Source organism: Pelmatolapia mariae, linkage group LG14 (genome assembly GCF_036321145.2).
Source record: "Pelmatolapia mariae isolate MD_Pm_ZW linkage group LG14, Pm_UMD_F_2, whole genome shotgun sequence".
NCBI lineage: Eukaryota > Metazoa > Chordata > Actinopteri > Cichliformes > Cichlidae > Pelmatolapia > Pelmatolapia mariae.
In genome coordinates this window covers 17,772,444-17,787,013 of record NC_086239.1, presented here as the reverse complement: position 1 = coordinate 17,787,013, position 14,570 = coordinate 17,772,444, and the positions used below count along the sequence as shown (strand labels likewise).

At 41.8% G+C, this 14,570-nt stretch overlaps 1 protein-coding gene across 1 annotated transcript; it reads left to right on the top strand.

Moving 5' to 3' along the window:
• Window positions 1-2,356: 2,356 nt before the first annotated feature.
• Window positions 2,357-13,116, top strand: fzd4 (frizzled class receptor 4). Its single transcript, XM_063493839.1, has 6 exons — window positions 2,357-2,986; window positions 7,109-7,246; window positions 7,380-7,766; window positions 8,171-8,316; window positions 8,966-9,213; window positions 9,384-13,116. The coding sequence occupies exons 1-6, from the start codon at window positions 2,723-2,725 to the stop codon at window positions 9,800-9,802; spliced, it is 1,602 nt and encodes a 533-aa protein (XP_063349909.1). The 5' UTR covers window positions 2,357-2,722; the 3' UTR covers window positions 9,803-13,116.
• The last annotated feature ends 1,454 nt before the right edge of the window (window positions 13,117-14,570 follow it).

Sequence of the window (14,570 nt, the reverse complement as noted above, 5' to 3'; positions counted from 1 at the left end):
TGGCTCAAAAAATACCCTCCATGTGGATTCATAAAAACTACTATCAAAGTACTAAAATAATTTATTATGAACAGCCAGAACATCTGTGTCCCATGCAATCAGTCAGCTGTATTAATATTTATAATGCACATCTGTTTCTTTTAAATACAAGTTACATGTATAAACATATTTAAATGGGACTACTTTTTTTTTTTTTTGCTGAGCAGCTGAATGTCAGTTCAGGAATGTATAAGTGTGTAATGTCTGATGTGTTAGTTTTACGGCTTAAAGGGTAACTGTGGTCATTGTCTACCCAGTGTAATAGTCATTAGTTCATCCATTCAAACATGTTACATGCTCACTTCTGCTATTCACACTCTGTTGGGAAGGTGAGAGGGGTGGTGTGTGTGTGTTTGTGTGTGTGTGTGTGTGTGTGTGTGTGTGTGTGTGTGTGTGTGTGTGTGTGTGTGTGTGTGTGTGTGTGTGTGTGTGTGTGCGCTGATGCCACTTTTCTCTGCTTTCACGGATACTTACTTTTTCCAGCAATCTCATTTTGAACTATCACAATTTCCTAAATTAAGCTTTGCTCGAGAACTTTGGTCCCAAGTTTGCTTCGTTTTAAGTTCCCATGCATTCACTTCATTCTTTTGAATCCATGCGCACACACTCTCACGCACACAAGCCACTCCCCTGATAGCCATCAGCTCCAAGGCACACGCTATTGTTTCAGCTCGGTGCTAATTACTTCAGGTCTTGACCTCGGGTTCAGACGAAGAGCAATAGAGGGGGAAGGTGCGTATGCGAATATGTGCCCCTCTGAATGTGTGAGTGTGTCTGCGTTGGGGGTTGGGGTGGTTGGTTGGGGAGGTCGTTGGTGCTGCCAATCAGCTTTCACACTGGATTTGCAAAACTATCATGGGGTGATCTAAGAGGGAGCCAGAACAGCAGCACAATGACACCAGTCAACTTGACTGCTGCTGATTTGGACATGTTTTCAGCATTTGTGCAGCTCTCTGATATAGACAGGAGATCTCATAAAATATGATAGAAATGGTTTGATGTGCAGAAGTGTTTCTAGTTCAAGTTTCAAGTCTATTATATCACAATTAGCTATCTGTGCAATGTTACTGTTCTTTTCTCGTCCTGTTTGTTCCAGTTTTTGTTGCTAATGTTTACTTTGTGTGCATAGATAGTAGAGATTAAGTAGGCACATATTTGGGGTCAGGGCGAACTTTTATGTTTGTGTCCATGAAAGGGTGTGTATTCAGTTGTTTCAATAGGTTAACTCCTGAACCTTGATAAATAATGCTTGGACATGGTACATATTTAAATGACAGAACTACAGCAGTCCTTGCACATAGATGGAATTTAAATAGAGAATCATAACTTTGCAGAAAAGCCTGAGTACTGTATATCTGCTAGTCTGCAATTGCATCTGAATTTTCTGAGTTTGATTACGTCTGGGAGATTCTTTAAGCTGTCATAACTCTGCACGTTACTTTGAAGAACACACATCAAGCATCCCTTCTCCCAAAATATTTGCAAGCATATCCAAGCCCTTTCTCACCCAAGGCCACTTAACAACACAGAAAAGCCAAAGCAGCACTCTTCACCGCTAGTATCATGCTGTAAAAAAAGAAAAAAAAGAAACCTTATCCCCGGGTGCCACTTGCAAACAAAACCTGTCCAGTATGTGCATTCACTGCAATGCAAAACAGATTTCCAATGCTTCAGCATCACTTAAGGCCCTATTTTCAATTACAATGTCATGAGCACTTAGAGCTGACAGGCCTTTAGAGAAGGGGAGTGGAACCTGTGGTGGCGTTCCAGATGCCCTTAAAAGACAATTAAGGACTTTAAATATAACACACACACACACACACACACACACACACACTAAATCTACTTTTCAGATGCATATTTTCTAAAAATACAGCCAATAAAATTATATGTAGACCACATCAGCTGGTCAAAATACACGTTCTGGATATTGTCAGAATTAGCTGGGGAATGCTTCTCATTTTCTTTTCAGGGGGAACGGAGAGGAAACACAGTGAGAAGAATGAGAAAAGAAAAGAAAAGAAAAGCATGAAAAAGGAAATGAGTCGGGAGAAGGCAAAATGCTGAAGGAAAGGAAAGAGCGAGAGGGGGGAGAGAGTATAAAGGGGAGAGGGGAGTGGATGAAGCTCGCTCTTCTATTTTTCTCTTGGATCCCGCCCACCTGGCCAGGGGTTGGTCAGGGAAACCCAACTCCCGTGCTTGGATTGGTCGGCTTTTCTCTGGACGAGGAAAATAGTCTCCCTTCACAGACACAATAAAGTTTAATGCTGGACGCTTGGAAGCAGTAGGCATAAAATCAGTCCCGCTGTATGTTTTGTCGGTCCGCTGCGCTTTCCCACACGGAGTTACTGACGGGAGACGTCATAAGAAGGACTTGAGGATTTATCAAGATGCAGTTTTGTTTGTTTGTTTCTCAAACTGCAAGTGCGCACGTTATTTTAATTGAAAACACGCGCTTTTGATATCGCAATGATCCACTGCTGCGTTCAGGATATTTGAATCTATTGAATGGCTCAGAGTTGGATTGTGTAGGTCCCAGAGCGCACAGACGAACACGCACACCGTTTCAGCTGGACTACAAACGCCGCTCTAGGTTCCAGGGCGACTTAACCCGACTGTGTTTGACGAGATAATAACTGTGGCAACATTTACAGAGGGGCAGCCGCTCAATATCAGGGTGACCATGCCCGGGATGATGGTGTCGCTCACGGGGTCAGCAGTGCTTCTCTTATCCGGATTGGTCGCTCCGCTCTGCTTGGTCAGGGCTTTTGGCGATGAGGTGGAGGAGATGACCTGCGACCCGATCCGGATCAGCATGTGCCAGGGTCTCGGTTACAACGTCACCAAGATGCCCAACCTGGTCGGCAACGTGCTGCAGTCGGACGCAGAGCTGCAACTGACCACGTTCACGCCGCTCATTCAGTACGGCTGCTCAAGTCAACTCAAGGTAGTGGACCCATGCGAATCGTAGCGACTGATGCCAAGGCATCACAACAAAGTAGAATAACCAGCATGCAAATATAATAATAATAATAATAATAATAATAATAATACACCATTAACGTGCATAAATTTAGGAACAAGCCTGGTCTAAATAAAAAGCATGGCTCAGTCTGGAATCTCTGCTATATTTATTTGCGTGCGTCAAAGAGAGAAGAGCAGTGTGTTTGTCACAAAGCGCATGACAGAGAGCTGCAGCACCGCGAACTGATCAGACTGATGGCCCCGGTGATAATGAGGGCCATAACATGGGTTGATTCCCACGAAGTCAAGATGAGCGGGCGGGAGTGGGGGGCTCCGTGCCTTCCTTCCTTTCCTGTTGTGCCAGGCTGTCATGCTAAATTCATTGAAAATGCCCCCTCTGTCTGTTGACATTCTGAGTTCATGCCCCTCACAGCAACAGCTGAGTCTTTAGTGCTATATACTGCACTGTCTTGTTAACAATGATGCCCTCAGTGTCATAAAACAAATGCTGCTTGTTTGACTCCTGCACCATGTAAGGAAAAAAGAAAAAGATTGGTCCAATTATGTGACATTTCATTTTCTATTATTGGAGCAGCTGGTGGCACATCAGAGATTTCTTTTAGAGATGGCAAGTTTCAGTGTGGACAAGTGGTGTTTACATTTTTCTATAATTTGCTTTTATTCCTTTTATTTAGAGACGCCCAGTTTCAAAGGCATGCAAGCATGTCCAGATCGTCTAGACATCCCCGTACACTGACATGAAATCAAGCCCACACCTTTCCAAGTGCTTTTTTCCCCCCTCGGTCCTTATTTTAAGTCCACTGCCCTGTCTGGAGTGGCATGTGATTTTATTACAGCATTAGAGTGACTTATTGCTGTGTGCAGCTGTTGGGAAATAGGGGTAAAAAAATATTTTGGCATGTTAAATTAATACACTGCTTAAGAAGCATACAGTGTGTGCTAGACAACCACACAGAACAAGAAGCAACTGCAGTATGAAGCCAAACTGTCCTCCTCCAGTTGTAAATTGTCCAGTAAGTTTAGATGACAACCCAGTTTCTCTCTCTCTCTCTCTCACACACACAGATGCTAAAGAGGGAGAAAGGAGAAAGAGGAACCGTATCATTTAACATTTGCTCTAATGGGAGGCTTCCTGAGTAGTAACCGGAGTAGCTTTTCGCAGTGAAGTGACAGGACTCAGGTTACCAACAGTCAGGGAAAACACCCAGAATATGTGAGGTTACTGTCACTGCTTGAGTATGCAGAGCTCACCGTGAGAATTATTTGAAGTATAACATGTGTTGTATGTCTCATGAACTTCTTTGAATGCTTTAGTAACTCAAACCAAGACAATATTACAACATTTGGGTTGATTGCATTTTATCAAGTCACAATTATTCAGGATGGCAGGTCTTCAATAAATTTCAGGAACAGACATTCTCTGTTTTTGGTGAGAAACTCTATAACAGGGATGTCAAACTCATTTTACGTTGTTGGCCACATAAAGGCCACTTTGGGCCAGACCAGTGAAACTACATGATAACCCAGATGCTGAGCAGGGAACAGTGTAATAAGCTGAGAGTTTAAAGGTTTTCTTAGACTCAGATTAGTGATTTTGATGTTGCCGCGGTAACGAGTCGCTGATTCATTATCAGAAGACAAGTCAACATTGTCTGCTTGTAGATATGTAGCAGAACAGTAGCTCAATCATTCAATGTATATTAAATTCGTTTATATCTCAAACATGCTTCAGTGCACAGAGGCAACAATTTTAACTTTTCCCCGCCAGTAAATTGTCTCAGACACTAAGAGTTGTATAACATTTCCCTGATTATTTATTTCCCAACCTTGACACCCTTGTTGGATTCATGTTTCATTTGGGCTCCGTTCAAGGGCCGATTTCAAGCTGCGATTTGTTTATAACTGGATCAAGGCTGCAGTTCTGTAACATGTAGTTCCTGCTGTGGCCCAATACATATTTTGATATTTTTCAAATGGAAAAACAGCATCAAACCTTTTACTCCAGCACATTTTTTTAACCACTCCAAGTGCCTAGAGCTTGTTTCCGTTATCTCATGGTAGCTGAGTGAAATGCACTTTCTGCTTCTGTGTGTTTTCATATCATGAGCCTGGTACAATTTTACACTCTGGCTTCAAACAGATTTCACTATAAATGCATGAAATCACTTAAAATTGCTACCCTCTGTAACCCCAGAGTACTTCTTCCCTCACTGCTGCTAGAATGTCTGCACGCAGTCAAATGTGACTCCAGACTGTTCACTATCTTTATAACACTGACTTGGATATCTATTTCAAAACTATTGCCATGGGACAGAATAAAACTCAGGCTTAGATCAGGGAGATCATGCAGCATTACACGGCACATGCCCTCACTGCTGTAATGACCACAGATTGTTTTTGATGATACGGATTTGTATGTGTAACCTTGGAGCAGGTTAGTGTTGACTCTCTCTGTCTTGACTCAAGATGTGGCATTCCTTATTAGAGGTGAAAATAGAGAGCTGCTAATAGAAGAGGTGATGCAATGTAATGAAAGTCGGAGCAGAAAATGCAGCAGGATAGCGAGACGTATATGCAAGTAGCTGGAGGAGCCACATGTGGGAGTACTGTACAGTTAGCAGCTGTAATCCAGTTGTAATATACAGAAAGCCTGCAGGGCCACAGCACTGTTTTCACTCCTTTAAAATACACCACACAAATGACACAATTTACCTTGTGTTTCACAGTTTGATTGAAGTGGATCAAAGTCTTAAAAATTATGACATAAGATTGGATAATTGTTGCTCTCCTTCTGCAATTTCAGTGTTTAATTGAAACTGGCTTAAGTATACTGTTGCTTTCACTTTCTCTAGATGAATTGGAATTGGAGCCTGCTAGTGGGGTTTGGGGCCAATGCTAGTGCCAGTTTTTAATGGGCAAAACTTCTGATATTCATATATACATATTCATATATATTCCTTATACTGCACAGAGGATGAAAAAGCCCTTTAGAGTTCACTGCTTTGAGAATTCTATGGGAGGAGTGCTGCTGGTATCATTAGCGTCCACTTGTCCCCTTTTGAGCCGTGGTTCTCGAACTGTCGGGCGGACCCCAAAGAGGCCTACTTGAGCTGGACTATAAAAGGGCCAAGTTGAATGATAATGATTATTGTGGTTGAAAATAAACAAGCATTTACGGATGATATCATGCTGGCTCTTATTTCATTACAGTTCAACTTGTATTCATTTTATAAATTATTAACTGTTGTTGGGTGTGGAGCATTAGCTTTTGTCCTGCTTCTGAAGTGTGGCATGCCAGAGGCCTTGGAGGGAAGGGTCACTCCAACTCAGAGTTGTTCCGAGGGATCCCCTTTATATTATGAAGAAACACTTCTATCTTGATAGTATTGGCCTTTTCAAGGGAACAAAGGGTATCTGAATAATTTGATTAGTGTGAAAATGATTTGAATAATATACTGTGGGTTTAGAGTCACTTGGTGCCAACCCAGGTGAACATCTGTAGAGATTCTGGACAGATGTTTTAGACAGCATTCCCCACTAGCATCATTAAAAACAACCAATGAGTGAAAATCGTTTAGAAGAGTAGTTTTCATGCCTCCACTTGAAGAATCCGTGCCAAGGCTTATTGAAGCACTTCTGACAGCCATGTAATGGACCAACACCTTAAGTAAGAAGCTTTATGTTGGTTGTCCTTCATTTTTCTGCCCATACCTTATGTTAGAGTTATGCTGGACAGGAAAATGATGAGTGGCCATTGTTCCTGAACTTCCGGCAATGTGTTTGACAAATTAGACGCAACTTGACCCTGCACCTACTTGGCTGTGGTTCCCTAACACAGCTGCAGACATCGATGAGAGTATTGTGAACAATCTCCCCAAAGAGAAGCGCATATATGCCGGTATATTAGTATTAGACTAATATATTGTCCGTGTGACATTGCTTTTTCTCTCAAAAGTTGCTTTGCAGTCACTCTTTGCTCCATGATTTTAAATCTCATCACAGAATGGATAGTTTGCCGAACTTGATTACATTCACAAAGGGTCAAATGTTAAACATATATTTCTTTATCTCCACTTTCCAACAGTTCTTCTTGTGCTCAGTTTATGTGCCAATGTGCACAGACAAGGTTCCCATCCCTATTGGTCCATGTGGCAGCATGTGTCTGTCGGTCAAGAAAAAATGCCTCCCCGTGCTCCACGAGTTTGGCTTCATATGGCCTGAGGTGAGTCGTATCATCGTCAAAGACATTACGCATGTCTTAAAAAAATACGAGTTCAGGATATAGTTTAGCAATGTGGAAAACCAAGAAACGTTTAAATCCATTACTGACATTACCCATTATGTTTTCTGCCCAGGAGCTCAATTGCAGCCTCTTCCCACCTCAAAACGATCACAACCACATGTGTATGGAGGGTCCAGGGGATGAAGACCCTCCATACCAGCCTGTCCGCCATCCTCCCCACCAAGAGGAGTGTCACGCCCTGGGATCTGCACCTGACCAATATACTTGGCTTAAACAGACTGAAAGCTGTACGCTGCAGTGCGGCTACGACAGCGGGCTCTACAGGCGAGGGGCCAAAGTGTTCACGGATGCGTGGATGGCAGTGTGGGCTGTGCTGTGCTTCCTCTCAACCACTCTGACAGTCCTGACCTTTCTCTTGGATTCTCAGCGTTTCTCCTACCCAGAAAGGCCCATCATCTTTCTCTCCATGTGCTGTAACCTGTACAGCGTAGCCTACCTGGTAAGCAGGAGGTTTAATATTAATTTCGATCTATTTAATTTCACTTGTTGTGGGAGAATCAATAAAGCTATTTCATCAAAAATAATCAGATGAGCACCTTATGGACCAGTTTTTGCATATTGATTATTTTTCATATTTTATAAAAATGTTGTAGAGTACCAGGGCCAGCAGTTGAACATAATCCAACAAGAGTACAGTTTGTTTTTGAGTTTTCAAAATGTTACATCAGTGATTAAATACTAAAAGCACTTTTTGATTCATCACTGCGTTGAGATAATTCAGTAATCTCCAGCTCTGCCTCTCTGCATTTAGAAAGAAAGATGATTCGTCCTCTTTTTACTTTCTTCTGGGATTAATTCAGCCTCACCTCTTTTCCCTTTCTGTTCTTTTATGTCATTTAACAGGTACGACTGACTCTTGGGAGGGAACGTGTTTCCTGCGATCTGGATGCTGCAGCAGTGCCAATTCTGGTACAAGAAGGATTAAAGAGCACCGGCTGTTCCATAGTCTTCCTCCTCCTTTATTTCTTTGGCATGGCGTCCTCTCTCTGGTTAGTGCAAATAAACACGGACTTGCAGACTTTTTGCTTTATAAATCCTTCATCTCTTTTCCCCAGTTTAATCATTGTCATCAGCAGCTGGGAATGCCTTTTGCTAGAACAATTGGAATATGAGACTTGCATCCTGTTTTCCTTAAAGTCTTACTGCCCTGTCTCATAACCCATGTACCATTTGGGTTCATTTCCGACACATGCAAAGGTAAAAGTGACACTTCTTAAATATGTCCTGCACTGGAAACACTGCTGTTACAGCTGTTTTTCTTCCTTTTCGCTTGGGCCTTGCTTTCCTGTTTGCCTACACTCTTCCCTATTTGGAAAAGCAAGAGACCAATGACTTCACTCTCTCCTAAAATATGATCATAACCCTCTATTATGCAACTCACGACTAGCTGGTGTTAGGATAACTTAATTATAATTGAGGACTGGCCATGTCCACCTGATTGGTTATGAAAAAGTTACATAAATGAAAAATTATGTGTCGTTCCAACAGTAATCAGTAGCCTATGGTTTTTTCTAAGTATCTTAGTTTCTAGAAACAGATGATTTCTATTCACTATAAAAAGAAAAAGATAATCTGAGAAGTGTACCCATGAGGAAAATGTGTTGCTTATATCGCTCCTTTGTCTGCTCTCTCTTCCAGGTGGGTAATCCTGACCCTCACCTGGTTCTTGGCTGCAGGACTAAAGTGGGGCCATGAGGCTATAGAAATGCACAGCTCCTATTTCCACATAGCTGCATGGGCCATTCCAGCAGTTAAAACCATTGTCATCCTCATCATGAGACTGGTGGATGCAGATGACCTGACTGGGCTCTGCTATGTTGGCAACCAGCAGCAGGAAGCACTCACAGGCTTTGTGGTTGCACCACTGGCCACGTACCTGCTTATAGGTAATTAAAGCATAATATTGGTATTCATTCATCTGCTTATATTGGGTTTCCTTATTTTCTACTTTGTTCTTCTTCCTCAGCGTTTCTTTAACATACTCAGTTTCTCATTACAATTTTCAATCTGGTGGTCTTCACATGTCCACCCCTCTCCTCTCCTCCCTCCTCCTCAGGCACTCTGTTCATCTGTGCTGGCCTTGTGGCTCTTTTCAAGATTCGCTCCAATCTGCAGAAGGATGGTGCCAAAACAGACAAGCTGGAACGTTTAATGGTGAAGATTGGAGTGTTTTCTGTTCTTTACACCGTTCCAGCATCCACCGTTATTGGCTGTTATCTTTACCAACTCTCTAACTGGGGGGAGTTCAGGGCCAGTACCCAGGACTCATATGTGGCATCAGAGATGCTTCGAATCTTCATGTCACTGCTTGTGGGCATCACGTCGGGCATGTGGATCTGGTCAGCAAAAACCCTCCACACCTGGCAGCGCTGCTCTGTGCGCCTGCTCAGGGACAGCAGAGCGAGCCGAGGTGGCAAGAGGGCACCGGGCGAGAGCTGGATCAAACCAGGGAAAGGCAATGAGACGGTGGTCTGAGGAGAAAGAAGGAGAGAATGGACAGGAATGGAGTTCTGCTTGTTTCTCTCTCATGTACAGAAACTCACTCTGACAAATGAAGGAGGTCAGAGAATCAATAGATGAGACGGAGATTGCAAATGTGGCACAGGAACGTTGCAGGAATATCACCAAAACAGCCTCTGGATGTAATTGCATCATCACAGTTAAGACAGTCCTTGACCATGTGCCTCTATGAAGGAGACAAGATGAGAGTCATACATTAGTAGCAACAATAGCCTCTCTACCTTGATAGACTTCCTTTGCTCAGAGAGGTGGAGAAAGCAAAACAAATTAAGGAAAAAGAGAGATGGAAAAGGCAGAACTAAAGCATCAACCTGCAGACCGGACACCAATAAGCTGTACAGCACCACGTCTACCTCTCTGTCTCTCTTTTCTCCAGAGCCTCAGCAGAAGAGACTGAACCTGCTGAATACAAATAATTCTAATGCCATTGTGTCCTTTTAGGGTCTCCTTCAAGTTTTAAATTTTACACTGGAGCAGGTATCACATAGGTGTGGGCTGAAGTTTCCCAGAAGCACCTGATACCTTTAAAACCCCCTCCACATTGCACGTATCAGACAAAGTGTACTGAGAATCTGATACACTGCCTTATAGCCACAGTTTGGTTATATTTTTCTGCTTTTTTGGGAAACTATACTTTTTTCAGTTCAAGAGAACAGTTAATTTTATTCTCAGAATTTTTGGGAAACCAGCTCTAAGCTGTTTTATGCACTATAGAGATATAATATGTGAAGGGTTGGGAAAGCATTGGTAAGACTGAAAGTGAATCATTATACAACACATTTATATGCACAGCCTCATTGATGGGGAGAGTTTGGTCAGATGTAGGTGCAAAGAAAAAAAACATTTTGAGGTAGTCACCACACCACAATGAATTCTGGTAATACCAGCTGTGACTTTTATTGCCCCATAAATTTGTAAGTGCTAAGATGTCCTGGGAAATGAAGGAATTTGTGCTTTTCTACGAGGAGCTCGACTAACTTCCAGTGATGTGTATGGTTTTCCTGGAAATCCTGTACCGTATATGCTCTTGAGTCGCCATGAAATTCAGGAAATTAAATTATTCCCTCTGTTCTTACCCAAATATTGTCTCTATGGCAGGGTAACGGTTAGAGAATTTGAGGTTATTAGACAATCACTTGCCAGAATACACATTATGCAACAGCAAAGGGCTGTCACAGAGACATGCATGTGCTCACACAGATATCACTGTCAAAATGTTTGGCAATAAAAGTAAAGTGAAGACAAGTGGTCTGTATAAGGTGTGGACCCACAGTGGGTGAATTGTGGACTGTAGCTGTGGGTAAACTGTGTGGGCAGAGCAGCCACGCTTATTCCACGGGCCCCATGTGGGTGTGCCCACGCAGGGCCCACAGCAGTTTTACGTGCTGTGGCCCACAAAACACACAAAACCCCCCCAATGTGGGGTAAATGTAAGTAAGGCCATGTGGGGCCAATAGGACATTTGCCCCTTTAGGTCCCAAAAAAGGGAATTCTGTGGGTATCCCAGCGATGGCTGACCAGAAAATAACCCAGGTGTAGCCCATGACGGCTAGCTTATATTGGGCCCATAGCAGATTTGCCCTTTTGAATCCCCATGTGGGTTTTTTGTGGGCAAGCTATAGTTGGTGTACCTACAAAAAACCTGCACTGACCTCCTTGTGGGTTCTACGGGTCCGCAGTGACCCCACATGGGCCCCAAAGGGGCATATTTGTGGGCTAAAACAGCACCAGTTGTCATAAGTATAGTTACGCCCAGTATATGCTGCATGAAGATACGTGTCATACCTGAGTCCTTAGGTTGATTTAAATTTTTTTTATTCCTCCTGTTTAATCACATTATCCCTGAATGGCACAGATATGTGGAGGTTAGAGCAATTCTTTTAGCCACTGATGAGAGTCCTTCCTGATTCTGGTTGTGCTGCTGCAGATTGAATGTAGGACCAGTAAATACCTGACATGATATTTTAACATTACTATTCATTTGAACATCTAAAGTGTCCAAAACCTTTGTACATGAAGTATACTCATGGTTCTCTTTCCACAAATCTTATTCATCAGCTCACTTATGACTATATTTTGGTCAGTATCAGGAATCAAACATCTTCTTTTGTGTGCTTTTCTTTTCTGGTCTGTAGGTGTGTATATTTTCTTTCTCTATAAATGTCACATTATGTCTCTCTCTCTCTCTCTCTCTCTCTCTCTCTCTCTCTCTCTCTCTCTCTCTCTCTCTCTCTCTCTCTCTCTCCCTCTCTCTGCCCAGTCTGTGTTTTTTATAATGCTAATTTCCCAGACAATCAAACCCTCATAGGAAGAGATTGTTGTGCATTGTATTTCACATTTTCATGGATGACTAAAACAAGTTATTGTCTCTCAAATTGGATTGGAGCTGTATTTACCAAATTCTGAAATTTCTCCTGTGTCCTGTATATTTGCATGACAATCTTTCCAGAAACGTTCTTGCATTTCTGCGAGCCTTTATATCTGTAGTATATGTGATGTCTGTCACATTTTGCCTTCCATATTTGAGAAGAAGAAGGAAATGTCTATTTCAAACAGTTGAAATGTATAAGACCTGGAGCTTTGTCTTCTTGTGTGTCCTCTGTAACTTAGTAGTGCCTCACACATACCCCTGTTTTTGGCTTAATGTTTGGAATTGGACAGAAAATCATTGTGGGGATTCAATTGCCCCAAAATATGTTAAACATGAGCCTTTTTTAACATTAAGAGACAACTTTTAATGGTTGTGGTGAAACCTAGAACCCCCTCAAGAAAGTGTTTCTTAAACCAGCGTAGCCTGGCACATTTATTACATTTCCAAAGTCAAACAAACATTACATTCACTCAAAGTGAATTAAATTAACCTCTGACCACCTCCCCTCTGAGCTAATGTAGTTTCCTTGCGAATGTTTTGGCCGTCTCCCCTATGACCACACTGAGCTTCAGGTAACATTTCCAAACAATCACAGAATGTGCCTTGAAACCCAGTGCGTATGTGTCAAGCTTAATAAAGATTGAGAACCACTGATTATACCGATTTGTTAAATGTTTGCCAGAAACCCAGATATGAATGACTGCCGAAGTCAGTTCACCAGCACTGATCGCAGCCTTTAAGGTCTGGACTGACCCCTGTGTAGAAAAGTCAATATCGTCAATGTTTTATAATGAAATTGCTAATTTATCCTTGTAAAAAAAATGACAACAAATTTTAAAATGTGTTTGTTATTTAAAACAGTTTTGTATCAGAAGAATAAAAAAAAATTGTTTTCTGACATGGTGACGGGGTTATATGTGTGCCTCTGACTTTGATGAGTGTTGATTTCATTGTAGTGACATTTTTCGTTGCACATCGGGAGAAAAAATGAAAATTGCCCTCCAGTTTCTTTAAAGCTTAAAGGTAAACCTTTACCTGAATACAAAGATACTCAAATTACAGACAAATGTGACAAAAGAAGTAAAACGGTAAATATTTCCTATTTTCAAATCGTCATCACTCGAAAAGCCAAAGCAGAATTTTATATTTGAGGTGACTGAAAAATGCTTTCCTGTCTGTTGTGAATCAAATAACTAAAAAAAAGTAAGTATTATGTACAGAAGAGTAGAGTTTGGTCATAGAGTGCAGTTAGTGAGCATACTATTGTAATGGTAAGACATTTAAAATGTAAGATTGTTATCATATAAAATTGTAGTTTTGTATAAACAAACAGACAATCCATGACTCATAAAGGCCACTAAAAAGTAGTGTGAATGAGTGAACCCATGGATGACTGCTTTACTGTTTTGCTTTTGGCCCATGCAGTGTAACATCCTTGCACGTCCTCTGGGATGTGTTTACTTACTGGGTTGAACAATGCTGCCACCTCTTGTTTAATGAGGCAAATTAAATTTTAATGGTCTTTCAGACACAAGTGCATTTACAATTTGCGCAATTATTTGCCGGCACGCAACCCTATTAGATCTTTTATCGAGTTTGCATTTCTTTTTAACGTTCACTCTGGGTTAGGATAAGTAATGCTCTATATCCACTAAATTCCATTTGAATCCACAGTGTAAACATGGTGATTATGCTGTGTAAACACGACTTTACCATCAATCACATCTTATCAGCTATGAACTTTCAACCCCTCCAACACACGCACAAGTTTACAGCACACACAGGAGTATTTGCAGAAGCACACACTGACTCTCACTTCAAAATTAGCTGTAATTTGGCTTTACAATTACACTTAATACAAGCAAGCCTGCAATTTACTGGTGCAGGGGTAAAATTACATCTGGAGAAACTGATTAATTCTGGGCATGTTAGACTGTCTGAATGAGTGTGTGTATGTGCCCGAGAGCATCTGTGTGTGCGTCGGCAAGCAAGAGAGTCCAAATATCTAAGTCTGAAGCTCAGATTGCCTTCCTGTAATTTACTGTGAGTGAACTGAGTGTTTCTTTAAGAACACACTCGAAAGCCTGAGGTAAAGGGAAAGTGACAGCATCTCCTTCTCTATTGTTTCCAGATGTGGCTCCTTTAAAACACACACATACACACACCAGTACATGCAGACAGAGAGAGTGAGAGTACACGCACATGCATGTTCACACACTGACATGTGCATTCACAAACACAGACAAGCAAGAGGAGGAGTTAAATTCTCTCAAATTTATACCCTATATGGTGGTTTTTGCATAGAGAGTTCATGTGTGTTCTCACTCGAGGGTGCATTCGAGCACACAACCT